Source organism: Lissotriton helveticus, chromosome 12 (genome assembly GCF_964261635.1).
Source record: "Lissotriton helveticus chromosome 12, aLisHel1.1, whole genome shotgun sequence".
Lineage (NCBI taxonomy): Eukaryota > Metazoa > Chordata > Amphibia > Caudata > Salamandridae > Lissotriton > Lissotriton helveticus.
Genome location: NC_136073.1, coordinates 562,973,885 through 562,996,224, shown reverse-complemented (window position 1 = coordinate 562,996,224; position 22,340 = coordinate 562,973,885). Strand labels below are relative to the sequence as shown.

The following is a 22,340-nucleotide window of genomic DNA, read 5'->3' as shown; positions in this document are numbered from 1 at the left end:
AAAATATTTTCATAATTAGAATGCTGCAACAATAAAGCATGCATTGGTACATACGTATATTTAATAAGTCGCGTAGTATCTGTAGGGTAGAAAACACAAATATGGTTACGGGGTTATGAGGACCCCTTTGCATCACATAATGAATCATGAATGTGACGATTTATGTAAAACATTCCTTGTGCCTTAGTCCAGAATAAAGGAAGCCAAATGGCGTGTTATTAGGAAAAAAGTGTAATTGATTTAAGAAACGTGATCCTGGCACTCTGTGACACAACACACACAAATAATGCAAAAATACAGACAATTACATACATTTACGGGGACTTAGCTTTGTCCCATGGTCGCGGAGAGTTTCTGGTATCCCCTGGATCTAGTTGTCAGGGATAAAATGTGGCGGAAAGTATTGCCAGGTTAGAGGCGTAATCGATAGAAAACTAAAAAAGACTCATAGTTGGTTTTGCCTGCAGTCCGCCTTATCTCTGCACCTCTGGAAATAAAAACGGGCACTTACTTACTCTTGGAATACGAAGGCTTAGTCACCTATACTGCAACCTCCGGACGGCATGTTGGTGTGTGCGGGTCCGGTTCCTTCATTTAAGCTAATGCTTCCGCATTGTCATTGCGATGAAAGCATAGTCTACTTTCGAGTACAAAAAATGGCCGTCAGCCGATGGCAATGGCGTCGGCCATTTTGAGAGTATTCAGTTTCTATTTTCGGGGAATGAGTTGGTCACTGATGTGTATTTCGTTCTAAAAATATTTTTTGGGGGGTGTCGTTGTAGAGGTACTCCTAAATATTACATTAGGAAATCCAAATGGAAAAAACTAAAAACTGTCAGTTACATATCTGGTTATACGAACGTATGTCTGCCTCTATGTCCTTAATAAAAACGGTGTAAAGACTATCATTAAAAAGCACTTTCCCTTCATTTAAGAAAGCACAACTATAACAGATAGGATTGCCCAATCATTTAATGGATTTTGTAAGATAAATGCTTTCAAAGGTACATATTTGAAGGACACTTACTTGCTGCATAGATATTGGCGTGCCAGCAAACCTGGACAGTATTTTAGACCGATTTGGGGGGCAGTGTGTCATGGTAGTCTTTACGAAAAATGTCCCGATGGTATGTCATCATTTAGAAGGGGGAAAGGATCACTTGTCCTGCTTAAACCTTGGGTTCACAAGTCGAGGAACTGGTATCTCCCAACAAATATGACCCTCATACACGTGTATGTTGGTAATTTCTCTTCAGCGGTATATACTGTGTCCCCGCTTTTCTACACGTGCGTGCGTAATCATCAAGTCATTTTTCGTATTGTGCACCCTCCACCAGGAGGTTTTGCCTTAGGTTTAAGGCAGTAGTGATCGTGGAAAGTGGGGGGTCTAGTGGTGGTGTCGTTATTAAAAGTCCGGACAGCCAGACAGAGGCAATTTAATAAGTCTGGATTCGGACTATGAATAAAAATTTTTGGTGCACTCTTCGAATTGGTAAGGGATTCAAGTGCACTTAATATATAGGGTTTAAAAAGAGGTCAACATGTTTCAGCCTTTGGTAGTCAGAGGATCTATAGGCTTTCGTCAGGACCAATGGGGGTGAGTAAATAGTGAAAAAAAAATTGTGAGAAGAATAAAGGGTCATTGATCTGATTCTTCGTGAATTAAGGTTTCATTGTACCTGCAAAATAGAGAACATACACACAAACAGCAACAAACAGGGAGATGGGGTATGGGAATCCCTTACCAATTCGAAGAGTGCACCAAAATTTTTTATTCATAGTCCGAATCCAGACTTATTAAATCCCCAGTGAGTGTTCTTGATCCCCATATGTAAGGATTTTCAGGTCGACATAACTTTTTGGAGGGTGAGCCTAGCCAGTTTTCCCTCTTTCTCCCCCTTCCTTTGAGTACCCATTCTACGTCCCCCGTTTGAGTCTTATCTAGGTTAGCCAGATGTTTGAAAAGGCGTATAATGTTGCTTCTATTCAAAATATCATGCAGTCCAATGATAAGAAATCTCGGAGTGAGAACTACCTCATGGGCCACTATTGATGCGCCCGATCGTTGGGTCGCCGAGTTTGATCCTTGACTGGTTGTGACTGATCCTACTTGGGCCAAGTTGCTATGGCCTTGGTTGCCCCTAGAACCAGATTGATGCCCAGGACTTGGCTGTGGTATATTTAGAGCGTCCGCTGCAGTGATGTTATAGCCGACACTAACTGAGAGAGTATTTCAGGAGATGCCGAGCTTGGTCCTATGGTTGCATCCTTACCTATGGGCTGATTTGGCCTTACTGGTGGATTTTGGCCCTACGCAGTGGAGACAGTCGATGGTCATATGTGCAGCAGCTGGTTTCCCAGGAGCCGGGGCACCTGAGAGTCTTTTTTGCCCCAATTTTTGCTTATAAAAATTGGATAAGGTTGGGTAGCTTTGATGTCCCCGTGGGGGTGGGTGATCAGTATTCCGTTGCTGGGGATATCTCCCTTTTGACTTTGTCTTTTTCAATTGCTTCTTCAGCTTCTTTTTTGCTCTCCTTGATAGACTAGATCTATGTGTGCGTGTTGCACTTGGAGTTTGTTCCTGCGAGTCTGTTATGGGGGCGTCACTGCCCCCTTCTGCCCCCTCTGTATGGGCTTAGTGTGCCTTTGGCTGATTTAGAACTGCTGGCGGGAATCTTAATCATGTGTGCCACACCTTTGCCCTGTTCGGCTATTTTCATCTGTCCCAACGGGGCCCCCGCTGTCTGTTTTGCCTCCGGGAGATGACTGTTGGGCAGCGCCCTCTCGTCTATATTGCTTGGAGTCAATACCTCCGTACGACCTTTGTCTATCTCTACTATGTCTGCTAGGACCTCGGGGAGGAAGCCCCATTTCTCCATCAGAATTTAACAACAACAAGAGCAGTCCCAAGGGTTAGAGACCAAGTACTGGGAGATCCTGTTGTCTAGATCCTCCACCCTGGATCCTAGGTTGACTAGGCGGCCTGCATTTGCCTGTAGGAGGTCTATTTGAACTTCCATTTTAATTGATTGCCACAAAAGGGCTTTATTGGTGGCACTGTTTGTCTCAATCGGGTCGTATTCTCCTGTTCCGAGTTTGCACTGATAATGCTGACGTAATGGTCTGCTTTTGCATTAAGGGCCCATGGGGGTGCTGATATGGGTGCTGATCGCCACAACAGATTTGGGGTTAATTCGAGAGTTATTTCAATCTTTTGGCCTAAATTTGAAGGAACAAAGCTGTGAGCTCCCCAGGCACGGGGGGCTCTGGGTCCAAGGTGGCTGAATGGAACTGGGGGATCATAAGCTTTGGCACTGTGGTCTCTTGTGGGGTCTCGATGATCTCCATAATCTGAGGATCTGAGCCATGGGTATCGGATTGATAGATTTGCGCCATTGTCACTGCAGTAGAAGTGTTTTGGCTGAAGCTGTATTGCAAGTCTTGCTATTCGAGGTGGTATGCCCCTTGTCTATAGGTGAAAAAAGAGTTTGACCCCTAAATAGGCCAATTAACTGCTTTAGGTCAGGTTGTTCATAGACTGCGCCGGCTGTTTCCTGCAAATTCGTAGGCTCCTCGCCCCCTAGACAGCCATCCTTGAATATGCAGTTGTGTTCAAAGGGTTGACTACTCAGCTTTTTGAGGCTGCTTTCTTGAGCCCGGCGTGGGGCATAGGGTGGTGCGTCCTGAGTGGAACCATGGTCGATGCTAGGTGTGTAATTTTTCCTAAAGAAATATTGTATCGACCCCCTTTACTCAGCAACTTGCGGCATTCCATTTGGGCTGTCTGTTAATGATTTACTCCTCGTAGTCTTTATTACGCTTTTATTGGGGGAGTAGGTTATAGTAGGTTATAGGAGTTTCCTCCGAGGTCGTGTGCTGTCTCCACTTTCTTTTGGGATCCATTTGCTTGATGTGGCTGGGTTTGATCTTACCGCTGCCAGGCTGGACAGCTGGACAGCTGCTCCAAGTGTCGTATGAGCCTTATGCCAATTTGTGGCTCTTTTCAGCTCTCCCGCTGCAGAGGGTATTAAAGTTGCAGATGCTCCTTTCGTTGGTCACAGGTGAGGGTGCGCCTTAGCATGTGCATACCCCTGTGACTCCCTGGTCCTGAAGAAAGCCTCGCTACTCGCAAACGGAGGCTGAAACTTATAGAGCTTTAATTGCACTTTCACATAAGGATGTGACTGGCCATTTACAACCAGTTTTTACGTCCATGTTCACAACTTTTTAACCTTGCCTTACTTCTCCACCAATAAATTTAGTTGGAACAAGTAAAGACAATTTTAACCTTCCACTGTCACTGATTGCACTTCACAAAAACCTGCTCCGCTGTAATCAGGCATCGTAGCACACCCAAGAGGGATTCGGCCCCTCGGTGGGATCCCAATGATAAAGCATGTCACCAACTAGGTTGGTGAGTGAGGGATCTTAATAACAGACGTGACTCCTCGGGCAAAGTCAGTTAGCGGCAAGCCTTAGTTGTGAATCACTCTTCTGTTATTGTTTATAAATTGCCTATTACCTTGAGGAAAAGAAAATCAATTGCTAGCGATGGGGGTGGGAAGATTGTTGGGCCCGCTTGAAAACAAGCAAAGCCGAAATGGCTGAAACAGAGGTGTTTGTAGCTAGGGGTTGCCCCAAAAAATGGGACTGGAAATGGTCGAGCTGGAATAAGTATCGAAGGGATCCTGTGGTGTCCCCAACGGTGAAATTAGCAATCTATAATGGTACATAAAAAAGTGCTGAATCTATGTAATGTATATTGATGGTAGCTAACTGTCCAGGTTTGGAATTGTATGATTGGAATTATTGCTATGTATGTACATGATCTTTGTATTCAATAAAAACATTTACATTAAAAAAACAATTGCAAGCCTGATCGCATTGACGATCTACTTGTGGAATGCCAGTGAATTTTAGCTCCTGTTACTAATTAAGCGACGCCCTGGTGCTTCACAATCTCAAGCTGACCCTTCCTATCCTTTTAGCCTGAACCCCAAACTTGCCAAACGCATCCTGTCTAGCTTTTCTAAATGCACCACAAGGAGTGCTAAGAGCAAGGCACTGAAACACACCAGCGCCACACAACTTGCAGTTGACACTGAGGATATGAAGGCGGGGATATCGCTATTTCCTACTGTGGTGATAGACAAAAGCTTAGCCAGTGACACTACTGACATCAACACCAATATCTCCCTGGATAATAGATTTCTTTCACTACAAGATCTGATGGACAACTCTCAGGGAAGATTGTCACATCTAGAGGTGGATCCCCCCCACTAAACCTTGGTTTCGGCTACACAGAGAAAGATGTAAATGAGCAAAGGAGCGAGAGTCACCTAGCAGAGCTAGCTTCAGTAGGGCTGGATACGTTCAGGATCATCAATGACCTAAGGGCCGAAGTTACTTCATTAAAATTGCTAACCCTAGTGCTTACCGACCAGGTTAAACTTCTCCTGGATAGAAATCTAACAAATGTGCACACCCCGAAACAGATACCCGGACCTCCAATGAATTCTACCCTTTGCCCAGGTAGCATTGTTCCTTCTATGTCCATGAACAACACAGTCCCTTTAATGTCCATCCCCATTCATTTCCTTACAAAATCTCCCAATTTGAATTTCCTGGGAGTAGTGGGTAACAGCAATATTACTCTAGCTGATATTGAACGACATCATAACCAAAGGTGCCACTTGGCCCAACACTCCACCAAGAGCATTTTTATGATAAATGTACCAAAAATACCCTCACACAGCAAATACGAAGACAATAACTCTTTAATCAACAAATTAATCAACAAATTGACACATTGGATCCGAAAAAAAAGGGTGCAGATCTGTCATAAGGGACGACATCCTATGGGCCAAAACATTTAACCATTGTACCATCCAAACTGACTCCATGGAACTGCATTTATGAGACCTGAACCTAGTGCATAATCTCATAGCATCATCACCCTCCCCCACCAGTATCCAGTTAAAATATAGTCCCTTTGGTACTTCTCAGCCCCAAGCATCCAAAAGGCATGGCATCTTGTTGGGTTCTGAATCAACCTTTGCCAAGAATGATCAACTGGCGTATCAAGTCTGCTCAACCCATACGTCACCACGTCACATACACATGGTTGAGCACCTAGCTCCCACAGATAGGCACTGTACAGACTTCCTGATACCAACTTCACAGCCTTATAACTTCAGGACCTTTGATCGACTGCAGTCCCGTACCGGCGCTCTATTTCTGGCGAGCCCCGGACCGCAAGTAACATCCACAGGCCAACAGATGGGCTGTGCAACTGAGGGACTCCATTCTGACTGCCTTGGCCCAGGTGAAATGACCCCCCAAGCTTCGTATATTATCCTGGTACGTGGCTGGGGTAAGAACAAAGGTGGCACTTCCTCACTGGATCCAACACATACACCAATTAGACATTTGTATCCTGCAGGAAATATGGGCTACCGCAACTGTTTTTATCCCTGGATATGACACGCTCTGTTGCCCAGCAGTCGCCAGCAGATCACGACGCCTGGCGAGGGGGGGGCTGATGATTGGGATTAAAAACAAACTCCAACGCTTCAAAACAGAGATCTAGACTAAAAGCCCCAATATCCTTGCGACTAATCTCAGGGGTAGGAATGGTATTTCATTGGATCTTTTTAACATCTATGCTCGAGGCAACAGGGTGGGATGCAGCTCTACAACTTTCCAAGCGCTGGAAGATTGCCTCGAGGAAAGAGCGTCCCAATCACCACTAGTAATAGCAGGGGACTTTATTGTCACCTTCAAACCCCTAGATCCTGAAGATTTAGCCAGCAGCGATAAAGTGGAAGAGCTGTGGCACGTCCCTCCTTTAGACCTACCACTGATCAAATAGTGGATGCGCATAGCTTTGCAGCTCCATGCCTTAACCCTTGAGCATGGACTTAGGGCTGCCCACAGACGCACCGTGTCAAACAAGATGGAGGCTAACACCTTCAACAGAACCGCGAACACGAGTTGCATCCACTACATATTGATAGACGTGAGATCGTGGCCAGGAGTGATGGATATGGTAGTCAGGACAACCACAGATAGTGACAACAATCCTCTTGAGCTTGCCATGGCATCACCTTCAACCAAAAATAGCAGCTTTCCCGGTACAACACTCTCAACCAAGGAGATATGCCCTACAAATGACAACAGGCGACTCAAATGGGCAAAAGTTGCAACCGACACCAACAAGCTTGAAGACATGAGGCGAGCACTTTTAGATAGTACTGTCAAGCTACGGTGCAGAGCAGGAATATCAATGGAGAAATATCGTGGGACATAAATATCGCCGTAAAAATATCGTGGCGCATACCTTTCTCTTTGTTCTTTTCTCTTTGTTCTTCTTCTCTACGTCTATTTTCTCTTTCCTTTCCTTCTCTTCCTCTTTGGCCTCCGTCTCAATAAGGCCTCTTGAATGAGTTGTGGTGCTCGTAAAATGCCCGGACACATCTGAATGTAACAATGTCCACCATGGTTAACCATTTTAATGCCTTTGACTGTCATATTCTTATCCATATGATCTTATTTCTGTTCAGATGTACTCTCACCTGCATACGTAATGTATTCACATCATATTTGGTTGTACTGAAATATCCAATAAAACTTTGTGAAATCAAAAATATCGTGGGGAAGAAATATCGACAACAAAATTATAGTTGACAAGAATATCGACTGACAGGTAATTAATATCGATTACAAAAATATTGTTGTAATTATTATTGTTTACAAAAATATAGTTGAAAAAAATATCGATTTATTAAGAATGTTATGTATTTTAGTGTTTTTAATGAGAATTGTTTGTCATTTTATTATGTTTTAGAATTTTACTAGTTAATAATTTATTTTAAGATTAATACTGCTTTTTTAGTTCCGTACCTGGTTGTGGGTTTATAGGGAAATAGGGTGGGAAGTAATTTAAGTATATAGATTTAAACAATAAGTTATAGTAGTTAATTTTGTTTTTTAAAATTAGAATTTTGCTTTTTTAGTTCCGTTGTGGGTTGTGGGTTTATAAGGGAATAGGGTGGGAAGTAATTTAACTATATACAATCTATTGATTAATGAATGTGTTAATTGATTAATTAATAATAGTTTAATAATTAGTTGTTAATTAATTTTAATTAGTCAATCAATAATTAATGATGTTAATTAATTACCATTAATTAATTAGTAATTATTAATTGTAATTGTGCAATTAATTTTAGGTGTGTGTTGTGGTGTTTATATGTGTAAATAGTGTGAAGAGTGGTAAGTAATTATTTTTTTATTGATTAATTATTAAATATTTTCAAATTAATTACCATTAATTAATTAGTAATTATTAATTGTAATTGTGAAATTAATTTTAGGTGTGTGTTGTGGTGTTTATATGTGTAAATGGTGTGAAAGGTGGTAAGTAATTATTTTTTTATTGATTAATTAATAAATAATAATAAAATAGTTTTCCTTAATTAATTAGTAATTATTACATTTAATTGTGTCATTATTTTAGGTGTGTGTTGTGGATATTATAGTGTTAAATAATGTGTCATTAATTATGTTTTATCATCTTTGTTAAAAATCATGTATTTAAATTTATATATTAATTATGTAATATTGGAAATTAAATGTAATAAAAATGTTGATGGTTTTGTTTTTTATTGTTTTGGGATCCAGCGCTTTCCCTACTGTTGCACTCACTGGAGTGGGAATAGTAATTATTACCAATACACTATCCAATGCTTTCCCTACTGTTGCACTTATTGGAGTGGGAATAGTAACTTTTACCCCTCCGCTATCCAGCGCTTTCCCTACTGTTGCACTCACTGGAGTGGGAATAGTATTTTTACCCCTACGCAATCCAACGCTTTCCCTACTGTTGCACTCACTGGAGTGGGAATAGTAATTTTTACTCCTCTGCTATCCAACACTTTCCCTACTGTTGCACTCACTGGAGTGGGAATAGTAATTATTACCCCTACACTATCCAATGCTTTCCCTACTGTTGAACTTATTGGAGTGGGAATAGTAACTTTTACCCCTCCGCTATCTAACGCTCTCCCTATTGTTGCACCTATTGGAGTGGGAATAGTAATTTGTACCCCTACACTATCCAGCGCATTCCCTACTGTTGCACTCACTGGAGTAGGAATAGAATATTTTACCCCTCCGCTATCCAACGTTTTAACTACTAATGTTTTTTTTCTTCGTTATTACATTTTTTTTAATAGTTTAATGTGTTAATTAAATATAGAATATTTTATTTTATTTTAAAATATTTATATATGTGTTTATTTTATTTTTTTATATTTAAAAAAGTTTATAAATTAAATAAAGATAAAAGTTAATAAAATGTATTTAAGTAAATATATGTATATGTACACATTTCTTTGTGTTTATATTTATTAAATTAAGTTTATTTGTTATAATTAGGTAAAATATATATTAAATGTAATTTATGTTGTTATTCATATCAATATTATTTAATTAATTTAATTTAAGATATGTTATTTTTTAAAGTCGATATTTTTTTACATCTATATTTTTTACATCTATATTTTTGAGTCGATATTATTGTACTTACCTGTTTAAGTATAGGGAGTCGATATTTTTGTAATCAATATTTTTATATCGATATTTTTCATCGATATTTTTCACATTGATATTTAAACATGGAACCGCAAGCAACATCACCTATTCAAGCGGCAGGAGGAGCTCGGAAAGATCACAGACACCCATACACTTCGCTTTGAACAGCTAGCATTTCATTTCAGAATGCGGAAACAACCTCAGAGTATGCTGTCATCTGCTAGCTCACAATTCTTTTGGCTTAATCAAGAGTGTAAGAAACTATGGTCAGACCTGGCTGTTGCGGTTAGAGGAAACAATGAAGCTGATATAAGAGTGGCAAGGAGATCTTATAAGTCAGCTCTGATAGAAGCTAAAAGGGAATGGTCTAAGAATCGTTGGCGCCAGATTCGTAATGCCTGTCAGAGGAAAAATTCTCACCAGTTCTGGCTGTTAGTCACTAGGGGAGATGCCACAAGACCTAGGCCACCCACAAACAACATTGCCATAGCTGCTTGCTTTGATCACTTCTCAGCAGTATATTCTGGAACAGGAGAGACTGCCATAGAAGCTTCCATCGCTGCTTACAACAGCCCTCATTCTAATGATCTTTTCACCTTAGCTGATATCATCCAAAGTATAAATTCTATAGCCAGGAATTAAGCCTTGGCTCCTGATGGCGTAGCTGGTGATGTCTTTCTCAAGGATAGTGTCAACTGGTCTAATTACATCTGGACATTAGCAAACGGAATTGCCGCTGGGGAACCAATACCGCAGTTGTGGAAGGGAGCCGAAGTAATCCAGGTTTTCAAGAAAGACGACCGCTCACTCCCCTCCAACTACCGGCCGATCAGCCTGATCGACGGGGCACAGAAGGTCTTCTCCTGTGCTCTCCTTACCAAGATCAAGCATGGATGGAGGAGAACAGTATTCAATTCCCCCTTCAAAGCCGGGTTTAGGAGCAAAGTCAGTACCATCGATCAAGTCTTTCAATTTTCTCTACTGGCCTGGAAAACAGTGACCATTGAGCAGGGCAATCTTTACACTGCATTCATCAATCTAAAGTCACCTTCCGACCTTATTTCTAGTTCTAAATTATGGAATGTCTTGCAGAAAATGGGGCTTTTATCGGAGATCCTCGCATGGGTTGTCCGTCTGCATTAGGATAATATCGCATAGGTTCGCTGGGTGGACCATGGGCAACTGACAAACCCAATTAGAATTGATAGGGGGGTCCGACAGGGCTGCATTCTGGTTCCCACCCTGTTCTCGCTCTTTATCAATGGAGTGGTCAAACATCTAGCGGAAGTCCAAGCTGACTCCCCCACACTCAGGAGCGCCAAAGTTACAACTTTACTACTTGTGGACAATACGCTATTGGTCTCTGAGACCCCCAGTGGTCTCCAGCTGCTTCTTGATCGCTTCATGGTTTTCGTGCAATGAGAGGCTTGGAGGTTAACACCTCAAAAACCAAGCTCTTGTTGATGAACCCCCACAAATCGTTTAAAGGAAAATTGCTGCTGGGGGGGATTCCTCTAGCAAGAGTGACCACTTTGGATTATCTCGGTGTGACCCTCTCGGAGAAAATGACCTTGAAGCCCCATATCACGAAGCAAATCTTACAGAAAAAAAGGCCACTGGGGCTCTAATAATGGAGCATAGGGCCTCCCAAACTAGACCGATTGCAGCTCTGCCCCACATTTACTACCAGAAGGTGGTAGGCTCTGCCTTGTATGGGGCTGAACTCAGGGGATTCAACAACTTGGAGGGCATTTTATACACCCCAAAAAATTCTTAAGATCTTTATGTTCTCTTCCCCAGAGTACTCCGCTCCTTCCACTAAGGCTAGATATGGGCAGAACATCTATAGAGGACAAAGTAAGTCCACAAGCTTGATCAGCTTAAAAAATGTGGGTGGTTCATCAAAGTTCAGACACTGCTTTCCACTATAGGCCTGGAAACCTCTTGGATGCTTCCGATCCTAGCTTATTGCCTAGCAGAGAACTGGTCAAAATCTAGTACTGGAATTGGGTGATGCAGAAAACCTTCATCCATTCATCTGGAGGCCGTCTCACACCAGAATTCATGGAATTCAAATTATTAGGTGTTTATGAGCAATAGATAGAAGTCATTGCGATCCCAAACGATAGGAAGCTTTACATCCAGTTTCGATATGGTTCCCTCCCAGTGACTTCATTCACAGTGGCTGGCAGTGGTCTTCCACCACAACTCAGCATTGTTCCGGCTGACCTGGGACTAATGAGACGATCAAAATATTTTCTTTGCTTGCCCACTGTATAAATCTCCAAGAACCAAATGGCTCGCCGTTGTCTGTAGACTGTTGTGAACTTGATGCCACCAAGAAGAGCTTCGTAGTTTAAAGTCTGATTCTAGGCCATTAGTTGTTTGTGCAGTGGCGACGTTTCTGGGGAAAATGTGGATTATTAGAAGGCTTGAATTAATGAAGAGAAAACCCACTTTCCCAGAACCTTTAATGCTCTCCTGTCTTGTTTCAACCATATTTGTATGTCCTTTATCTTGATTGTCAGCAGAATCGCTCTTATAGCATTGAGAGTATATTATGGGCCATTTGTGCAAACTAACCCTTTTTGTAAACTGCTGTTTTATATTCCTATATCTAGTTGGTGCATATTGATGTGAATTTAGTTGTTGTGTATATATTGAATTACTGCCATGCACGTAAGATCAAATCCTTGTACTAAATGCATTTGCACTTTACATGATTCAGTAGGAGTTCCAAACCATTTGCAGTATGTCTTTTTACTCTCGGTTTTTTAAACCTAGTTTTCAACTTTTATCACTAAGTTGTGTAGCTCTTGACATGTCAGTTGATTTTATCCATTCAATGAATTACTGCTAAAAAGTACTTACTATTTTTAGGTTATGTATTTAATTTCATCGATGTTGTTTTTAAATTGCAAACTTTATAGTCTGGTGGAGGGAAATAAAAAAAGTGTTTATTAGTTATATTTAGTTTGTTAGGATTGTTTTCAGGTCTATTAATTTAAGTTTGACAAATAAGTAAGAGATTTAGGGGCTGATTAGGATGGCACGCACACTCAAGTCTGCTTGCCACCCTAACAGGGATGGGGAGTGCCTGACATAGAGTCAGCGGTCCCACAGGGCAAATAATGATGTGACCACCACCGTGGCAGTCGCATTGCCCTACTTTTACAGTGTGGCGGGTGCAGCTGGCTGCAGCACCCGCCACAATTTAAAAAAGGGATGTTTTACATATCCCTGTACTACATGACAGGCACCATGCGGTGCCTGTCACATGGTGCAGGGATATGTAGGGGGCACCATAGGTGCCCCTAAACAACCAAACAAAAGGGCCAAACGGGAAGGGGGACCCAATGTCCATCCCCGCCAGCCTTTCCATGGCGGGTGAACCACCATGGAAAGGCGGGCGTGGAGGGACCATCCTAATCCCTACAGCCTCCCAATCCCTACAATGGTGGCAGTGCCTGCCAGGCACCACCACCATTTTAGGAATTGGGGGGCCCTCCGACACACCAGCGGGCTCAAGGACTCTGTTGGATTAGTGGCTGTGGGCATTTTTCCCACCAGCATACCACCCGCCATCAAAATCTGACAGATGGGAAAGCTGCTTAGAATGGCGGGGAGACAGCCACTGACAGCCTGTCTCCCTGCCATCCTAATCAGCCCCATACTTACTTGATTTTATGTATTTCGTTATTGTTGATTTTGTTCTTTCGTTTTGGGAGGAAATGGTGCACTGGAACTTTTTAAGTTAGTGTCGAGTTTTGGTGAAGTTTTCCTATTAAATATCAATAGGAAAAAACAATGATTTTGTTTAGTAAGTTTATATATTTTAATTATTTTTTAGTTAAGGTCATTTATTTATTTAAAAAGTTTTGTACTTATCTTTAATGAGACTTTTCAGGTGTAGTAGAATATGTTGTGTTGTCTATCTTGCAAAGTTTTGTCCTTTTCCAATGTTTGTCAGTTTTGAGGTAATTTAATGGTTAAAAAAGTGGTTACTCTTGCTCACTCACATATAGACGACTGGCAAGAAGAGTGAGGATATTAGCTCAGGAGACCTTACATTCTTTACGCTACGGGGAATCCCAGGGATTAAATATTAATCAAGAAGGATTTTTTCTAATAAGATTCAACTGCATCTATTTATCAATAAAGATGCACTCCATTCTTGGAAATTCTTATCCCAACCTAAGAACCAAGGCTATAATTTGGGTGATTGATAGCACGCTATGGTGGATTCACAACACGAAATATAACTATTCTTCATCGAAAGGCCTGCTCCATTGGTCTTGATATCACATCATATATATATATTTTTGAAATTCTTTTTTTTAATCGATTTTACAGAACAGTGAGCCAGACATCATAAAAAGATGTATTGACATACAAGCATATGGTATAGTATGACATGTTTACACCCAGTGCAGAATGATATACTTAACAATGTTGGGCATCTATAAGTGTCCTCGTATGCCTTACATAGCGGTCCAGGATCGTTAAAATAAGTCTCTAATGGTATGTCAACACAAATTAATCTCAGCATTCTCACCTACATCAGGAGTTCAGTTAAACAGATGACTGTCTGTCAAAGCAATCGATATTCAGTACAGTTATTAGATCCTAACAAAAAACTATTACCCAATGTCCCTCCCTCCCTGCGTGCTCGGTCCTCAATTTCAAACAGTAGTATTTGCGTATCGATCATGTTCACAGGTGTGTGTAAATCGGTTCCAAAGTCTGTCATAAGTAAACTGCACAGTCCTGCCATCTTACCCAGAATAGCACACAGATAATGTGAGGAGCCCAAGTGTTCCATAACCTTGGATCAAGCTCCTACGTGACAGACCCAACACACCTCATTAGGACAAAATATCTATTGCAGCTTATTCCTTTTGCACTGCATACCAGCTCAGCGAAATTGTTTTTTTTCGAAGGCCTCTGTATTCCTCCCTTTTTAGTTCAGCCCCCTCTGCCGTACCCCATCTCAACATTTCTAGAGTGCCATTCCTGTAGGGATGGGGCTCTAATGGCCTTCCATTGTGTAGTTATGGCCCTCTTAGCTAGAAGGAGCGCAAGGTTATACCACGTCATAATTTAACCCTCAAGAAGTCCTTTTGCGGACGAAACGCGTTGGCTGGGCTGATGCATGTATTAATTCTTCTAATTGTGAAAACAATAGCAACATAACTGAATTCAAGAACTATCAAGACTCCCGTCTACATATGTTTCATTAATGCCATGATTTAAAAGATTGTATTGTACGTGACATTTGAATTGCTTTAGAGATTAGTGTGCTCCTTGATACTATCTTTGTTACTTTTATAGTGTTAGTTTAATTAGTTGCCATTTTCTATTGGTTTCTGTTGTTGTAGTTTAATTTTATTGGTTGGAAAAGCGTCTGTGTGATTATTTTGGCTGTTATAATTAATTTTGTTTAATGTTTTCTGTATTTGTTTTAAAGTGCTTTTTTTGATTTTATATTATAATATAATTAGAATATGTCTTAATATATGTGATATTTTTTTCCAAACACGTGTATATTTGTTTTTATTTGATAGTGGTAATTAACATTTTATGTTTTAGAATATGTGTATTTATTTTAATTTGATTTTTTAAGTTTATTAGGAAGTAGTTTGGTTTTCATAGTTATTTAATTATTTTTTTATGTATATTTTGATGTTTTAAATGTGTTTTTTTATTTCTTTTTTAAATGGATAAAAATATGTTTTTATAATGTTTAAATATTATTTTAATGTTGAGTTAAGATGTATTTTAGCAATGGGTGTGTTGTCGATATTATGTATGTCAATATTTTTGTTGAATTATATGTTATTTTTTCCGATATTTTTGTGTACAATTATTTGGTAGTTGATATTTTTGTTGTTGATAATTTTTGCGACGATATTTCTTTCGCGATATTTGTATAATTTCAATTGTGTGTATTGGTAGTCGATATTTTTGTCTACAATATTAGAGATTCGATAATTGTCTAGGTCGATATAATAGGGGTCGATATTGTGCCAGTGATCCTAGGCCGCCCTATCGTGTACCTACTGAACATCAAGTTGATTACCACCAATCTTGATATTATAATAATACCTCTGAAACTTGAGTACGCCATTATCATACCCCTTTACTAATCTCCCACTTTCATCCAATATCTGGCCTTGCTTTCAAGTCCCCGGCACATTTAACTATTGTCACTTGCCAGTTCACTCCTCACTGCATATAGTTGATTTTCCATTCAGTTTGCACTCTACTTGAGGGATGGAAATTACCTCAATTAATATTGTACAGGAACTACTGGTACTGATTGATCAAGGTGAGTCCTGTGCTCACATTACTTTCAACCTCTGAAGCTTTTGAAGCCATTGCAAGGTGCTCCTTAACTGCCTAGAGGCTCATGTTCAAGTCAGAAGAACAACTCTCAATTGGTTTACTTCTATTGTGCAGAACCGGACACCAAAGATGAAACTTGGAATTTTAGTTCTCCAAACTTCCCTCTTCATCTCTGGAATGCTACAAGGATCAGCAGATGCCACTAAATCTGGACCAAATACTTGAGTAGAAACACAGAGGGTTTCTAAGACCAACAGAGAATTAGATCCCGCCTAGGGTTCAAAACCAGAAACAGCTAGATAACTTATGCCTCAATGCATTCAAGTCTGGGATCCTGCTGATGAGTCCAATTACTAAGCATCTCACTCTGTAGCTGACCACTTTGTGGCCTATCCTCAACCATATGCGAAAGTAAAAAAACATCAGGATCGCATTTGATTTGGAAGTGAGCTTCATCCCTCAAGTTGACAGTTAATCAAAAGGGTATTGCATCACCTCTGACTAGTAAAGTATATTTTACCCTAGCATCTCTTTCTCACTGGAGACAACTGGATCTAATGGGCACTATCTAGATGACACTCCTGTATTATCATCTACAATGGTCTACCAGTCAAAATCATTGGTTAAATGCAAAGGCCCCTGGATCATGCTGTCCACCACATCCTCATTTTGGATCAATTATATCATATAAATCCACCATTAGAAACCTACTTTGGCCACTTTGAACACAGTTTGAACCATATACATTTTGCTTGCATAGGAGGGCCCCAGTCTACTTAATCTAAATCTGTCAGAAATGCCCGGCAACAAGAGGCTTATGGTTGGCTTCCCTGACCTTCTTGAACATAGCAAGCCAAACATAAGCAGCTTGGAGGGACATGATGCCTCTGTCAGGGCTCCACTCTCTGGAACTCCCTCCCATTCAGACAAGAAGAAGATATCCTGAGATGCATGGTAGGATTTAAAACCTTCTTGTTCCACTTGGACATGTTCAAGACATGCCTCCAGTAGATACTGCATCATGAGGTGATGCTCATCTCTGAATCATTGGCTCATTGGTTTTCAATCATATATATCATTGACGTCCCCTTTTACTCCTCCATTATTTTGCACTTTAAAATGCTTAAATGACTTTAAGTGGGTTTTAATTGGTGTATAAAAAACATCTTCTGCTGTATAACCTCTTGGGACAATGTGAGTGTAAACCAATTTACAACCTCATGCTCAGCATAAATCTCCGTTCTTTCTAGTTGAAATTTTATGAGAGCTGAAATGACTGTCAAAAGCTCTCCGGGAATATTGGCAATTTTTAAACACTGTCCTTTTCTATTATTAATCCTCATCTTACCATTAGCTTCTAAACCAGTGATAATGCGACACTCTCATGGTAACCTTTCTTTGGAAATTTATTCTTGTTTCCACTCAAGGCAATGGATCTTGGCCATTGTATTTTCTTCACTAACAGACTTCCTTCATAAACATGGACAAATAACCAAATGAAAATAAACATTTTTAGTCAATAATGAGAGTTGTGATTAGTTTTCAGATCAATATTTAAGATTCTCTGGCTCTTCATTCATTAGTCAAGTATCAATAAGGTTACAAAATGATAATAGGAAAATAAAGTTAGTACAGAGCATTTGATGAATTGCATACAGCACGTTCCATAAAGAAAAGAATCCCTATTCTAAGAAAGTGAGGTACAAATGATGTCAGTAAGAACTCGTGAAGAGTTCAAGAATAGAAGCAAGAGTGAGATTAGCATGAAGCCAGATCAATAATTAATAATTGCAGAATCTCCCATAAAGAGAAATAAAGCATAGAGAAAATAAGCCTTGGCAAAGCCAGTTAGTCCAAACAAAATACTTGGGGATTTTAATAAAAGTCAGAATGGAACAAAACCTGCATCTAATCTGCCTTCATCTTCCTCCGTTCTGCTCTCCATCAAAGTCGGCCTTCTTCTGCACTGCATCTGCAAATCACATCTTCTCTTCTCCCTTCAGTTCTGCATCAAAGTCTAAAACTCCTCTGCAGCCTCCCATCTCTAAATATGTCTGAGTTTGCCTCTCTCAAAGGTCTCTGCAAGAGTTATGAAAGGGTTCTGAAACTCCTAAACTAGGAACGCGTTTATCAAAAAATAATGTTACAATGCATGTGGCATGATTTTCGTTCTGCATCCAACTGGCATACAGCATTCTCCAAAAGGACACCTCCACCCCTCTGCTGTCTGTGCTCATTAGGCAGGCAAAGATTCTTCCCACAACACATTCTGCATATTATTTAATATAACTTCATCTCCTAACCTTCTTTTAACCCTTTGCATGCATCGGGCAGCCCCCGGCCGTCCGAAGTCACGGTGGGTGTGTGCGTAGGATTGCCTGGGGACGTCCTAACCACGCCCAGTCATAAATCACCCGCACCGCGGCGGAATTCGCGCCTCGGTCAGCGGGTTAAAGAAACATTTTATTTTTAACTAAACACATAACACTAGCTGAAAAAGAACTTATTAATTAAGTAAGAAATATTAACCATAACATGGTAATGCACTTTTACAATACTTGTATTTTCTATTCTCTCTAAACCAAAGAATGAAATTAGGCTTTGTTTAAACATTTCCAGCAACTAAATAGATAAGGCTCTGAGGGTACAGGATGTAAATTATGCCAAGCTTTTTCTTTCACACTGTGACATTCCTTTGCTTATCTCAAAGGCCATCTGGAACAAACAGAGCAAGAGCAAAATCATGAGCTGTTTCTGTGTTTCTACATTATAAAATGTGTTCATTTTACGAATATACACATTTAGCACTTTTACAAATTAAAATCACATTCTATAGTGAGAACAAAATCAAAACCAGCCATATTAAAATCAAGCTATGAATTAATTGTGCAATGTTTTACATGGTTTGCTAAGTGGAAAGCGTCTGACTAAAGCCTGTGAATATCAAAGCCTCATGTTTTCACTTTGCAGCACAAAATGTCTGCGCGTCACTTTTTAAATGCAGTTTCATTTCTGTAGCCCAAGGCAGGTTTGTCATTAGTGATGCTAAATTCTATAGGAGATTTACAGGCTCTTTCACCAGAGTTTTTTTCTCTCAACTTTTCATAGGTATAGTTAGTGCCCAATATGGACAGAGTTGGAAAGAACACCGTCGATTTAGTTTGTCAACCCTAAGGAACTTTGGGTTGGGGAAAAAGTCCATGGAGGAGAGAATTCGTGAGGAGACATCCTATTTATTGCAATACTTTGAAAACAAAATGGGTAAGAGTTCCAAGCATAAGGATACAATGAAACACAGTGTTAATATCCTTGATTCCGTTTTAATGCACCTATAGTCATTATATTACACTCTGTCTTTCTGCCATTTTAATTATCGAATAGATTTTTTTATGTGAAAAAATAACAATGTTTGTAATCTTTGCTTAAAATACAGGTTCTTCTTTTGATCCACGTTTTGCCATTAATAATGCTGTGTCAAACATCATTTGCTCCATTGTGTTTGGAAGGCGATTTGAATATGACGATTCCTTTTTCCGAAACCTGATTCGCTTGGTTAGTGAAAATCTGAAGGAAACAAGTGGTGTTTGGGCAGAGGTAAATTGAAGCAAATTATTTCTACTTCCAAGGAGAGACATGTTAAATACAAATTTTACTGTGCTGCAAGGTGGTAAATGGGGTCATCAGTGACTCTGTACCAAGTGGACTCTGTGTCTGCAATGTATGAGAGAGAGAGAGAGAGAGAGAGAGACAAAAATGCCATATGCTTCTCCCTGTGGAAACAATGGAGGATATTTGAGGAGAAACTGCAGTCCACATGAATGTCTGATCTAGCTTGGAGGACTTACTCAATCTTTACTGTAACTCTCACTGATAGCATAACTTTCGGATGGATTACAAATTCATGGTTGTTGAATACCAAAAATACCAGGGGCTGTTTTGCAGAGGTGCTCCGGAGGTGCAACGGGTATTTGCGCTTGCTTTGTGCTCCCCAAGGGCACTTTGGTATTGCAGAAGGGGCGGCAGACGTTTGTGTGCCCCTTTCTGTAATACCGATAGCGCTGGCGCACATAAAGCACCAGCACTATCATCAGAGCGCATTCCCTCATTTCTATAGGGGCATGGCACCATGCATATGAGGGAATGCCTTTGCCCATACGCCCGCACCGTATTACAGATGCGAGTGCAGAGGCAAAGAAGCTGTCAGGAGGCGCACTGACAGTGCACCACCTAAAAGGTGGTGCACTGTCAGTGCGCCCCGTGATGGCAGCCTTCTGGATGGGAGAAAGGGGGTCCCATGGACCCCCAGACATCCCCTTGCAGGTGGGTGCAGTCACTCACTTACTCAACCTGCAAGGGGATCTCTAATCCCCCCTTGAAAGTGCAGGCGGGTTGCCACCAGCACTGTGTCACATGGAGCGGCTTCAAAGCAGCCACTCTGTTTTTCACATGAATGTGCTGCCCCGAGGGCATGCAAGTTTACCGGTGCTCTGGGGACAGCTCATTCATCCTAAAATGCGCGTTTCCTTGTTTGCACTGGAGGCACCTTGTAAAAGGTGCGCCTGGTGCAAACAAGGAAAATAAGCCCCAGGTGTACAATCTCTTTGACCCTCATAACTTCACCAGGTTATCCTCTTGTCACAACTTCAGTCCCTGAACCGTCTCGAATTAACTGGCATGGGGCTAGGTGAAGGTGAAATATAAACAATGAAATATAAACAGTGTCATTTTTAAGAATACTATCAGGGTTTTAACCCTTTAAACGCTGATACTCTTTCTCCCTAGTGCTGAGTCCTTTTTTTTTGTATTTGAGGATGTTTGTACATAATCCTTCAAAACATTTTTTTCCATAAAATATATTCAGGCCAAATTTGCTTCCTTTATTCCCCACACGTTGAGAGGCTGAAGTTATATTGGATTTATTATTCCCTTGCAGAAAACTGAAGGCCAAATTTATCAAAGAGTTGCATGCTCTTGCACTACATAATGGGGTGCAAGAGTGACGCAACTCTTAAATTGGCTTTTATCAAGCTATGCAAGGCTTCCTTGCATGGTCAAGCATGGCTTGGTAAATCTAGAGTGATGTAACACAGCACAAATTACTGACTTGCATTACTCTGCCCCAGGGAGGCTTTCCATGGATGGAGCATGGGTGATCCCACGGATCCACTCATGGATTTTGGTAGATTCCCAGATTTACGATTACTGGTAGACCTGGGAATATGTCAAAATGCTACTTATCCTCAGGGGAAGCGTAGCAAGGAGAAATATCTTTATTTCTCCTCATTTGCTCCTCTTTCTATGTGTGCTGCATTCTGCAACACTCATAGAAACAGGAACATGCCTCAGGGAATAAATTTGTGTAGGTAAGTGTCCCTTCCTGCACAAAAAAATCCTGATGTAAGGGTGCCTACGATTGGCAGCACATTGTGTGCCAGCTCAGAGAAAAGACAGGAATGTGCTGTTTAATGTTAAATAGGGCACATTCCTGCCCTTTCCCTATCATGCAGCGCACAAGGTGAGTTGCTGCACTGCATGATGGTTTTATAAATATGCCCCTCAGAAAGTACCAACATTTAGAAATGTTCTTTTTTGGCTAGGAAAAAAATTGCTGCGCAAGAAAGTTTTAAAATTTTTCAAAACATGCCATTGGTTTGTTGATAGTCCTCTTCCCAGCTATCAGGAACAGACAGGGTTGTAAAAAAATAACTTGTTTCACTTTAGTTTTTGCAATTCCATAAATGATAGTCAATAGTTACTCTACTTACTTGCAGTGTTTAGGGGAAAGAGGTGTGAGACCTAGGGGTGAGACCCAGAAAGCTGTACCTTTCTGTAAAGCAGAAGAAATTCAGCAAGGGGTCATTGCTGTGAGCAGCTCATGTTTTTTCCTAAGTAACTAATCATTGATAACTAATGAAAGTCAATAGGAAAATATAATTCTGAGAAAATCTTTAGGTTTGTATTATACGCCATGGGCCAATCTACTTAAGTATTTTACTGTCTGACTCTTCCTGTTGCTAGAATATGTGTTCCTTGGTTGACCAAAAGTAAGCGCAACCCAGGACAATCAATTGAGCTTCTACTTATAATGTTTTTTCTTTGTTTACTGACCATAAATCAATTATAAGGTCAACTTTTATGAATTAAAAATGGATATATATCAAATATAGTTAAATGTTTTCTGCCCATTTAATCCTCCCAGATGTTTTGCATTAGATCACTCCGTTTTTGGACTTTTTAATATGGGTGAGCCTCAATACTAGTAAATGTAAATGTAAATGTAAATGTAAATGTAAATGTAAATGTAGTATACTTGTAAAGCGCACAGCTGCCCCAGCAACGGGGCGTCCCGGCGCTGTATAACTCTGGGGAACCCGTCCTGGCTTTCCCTGTGGGATGGTCCC

General features: G+C 40.5%; 1 protein-coding gene across 1 annotated transcript in view; it reads left to right on the top strand.

Annotated features, from left to right (window-relative positions):
• LOC144798061 (cytochrome P450 2D6-like) overlaps positions 1–22,340 on the top strand; it is a 346,978-nt gene that overhangs the window by 165,505 nt on the left and 159,133 nt on the right. Inside the window, exons 3-4 of the mRNA XM_078668833.1 lie at positions 19,048–19,200; positions 19,373–19,533. Coding sequence (XP_078524959.1) covers positions 19,048–19,200; positions 19,373–19,533 — 314 coding nt within the window. The remainder of the gene's footprint in view (positions 1–19,047; positions 19,201–19,372; positions 19,534–22,340) is intronic.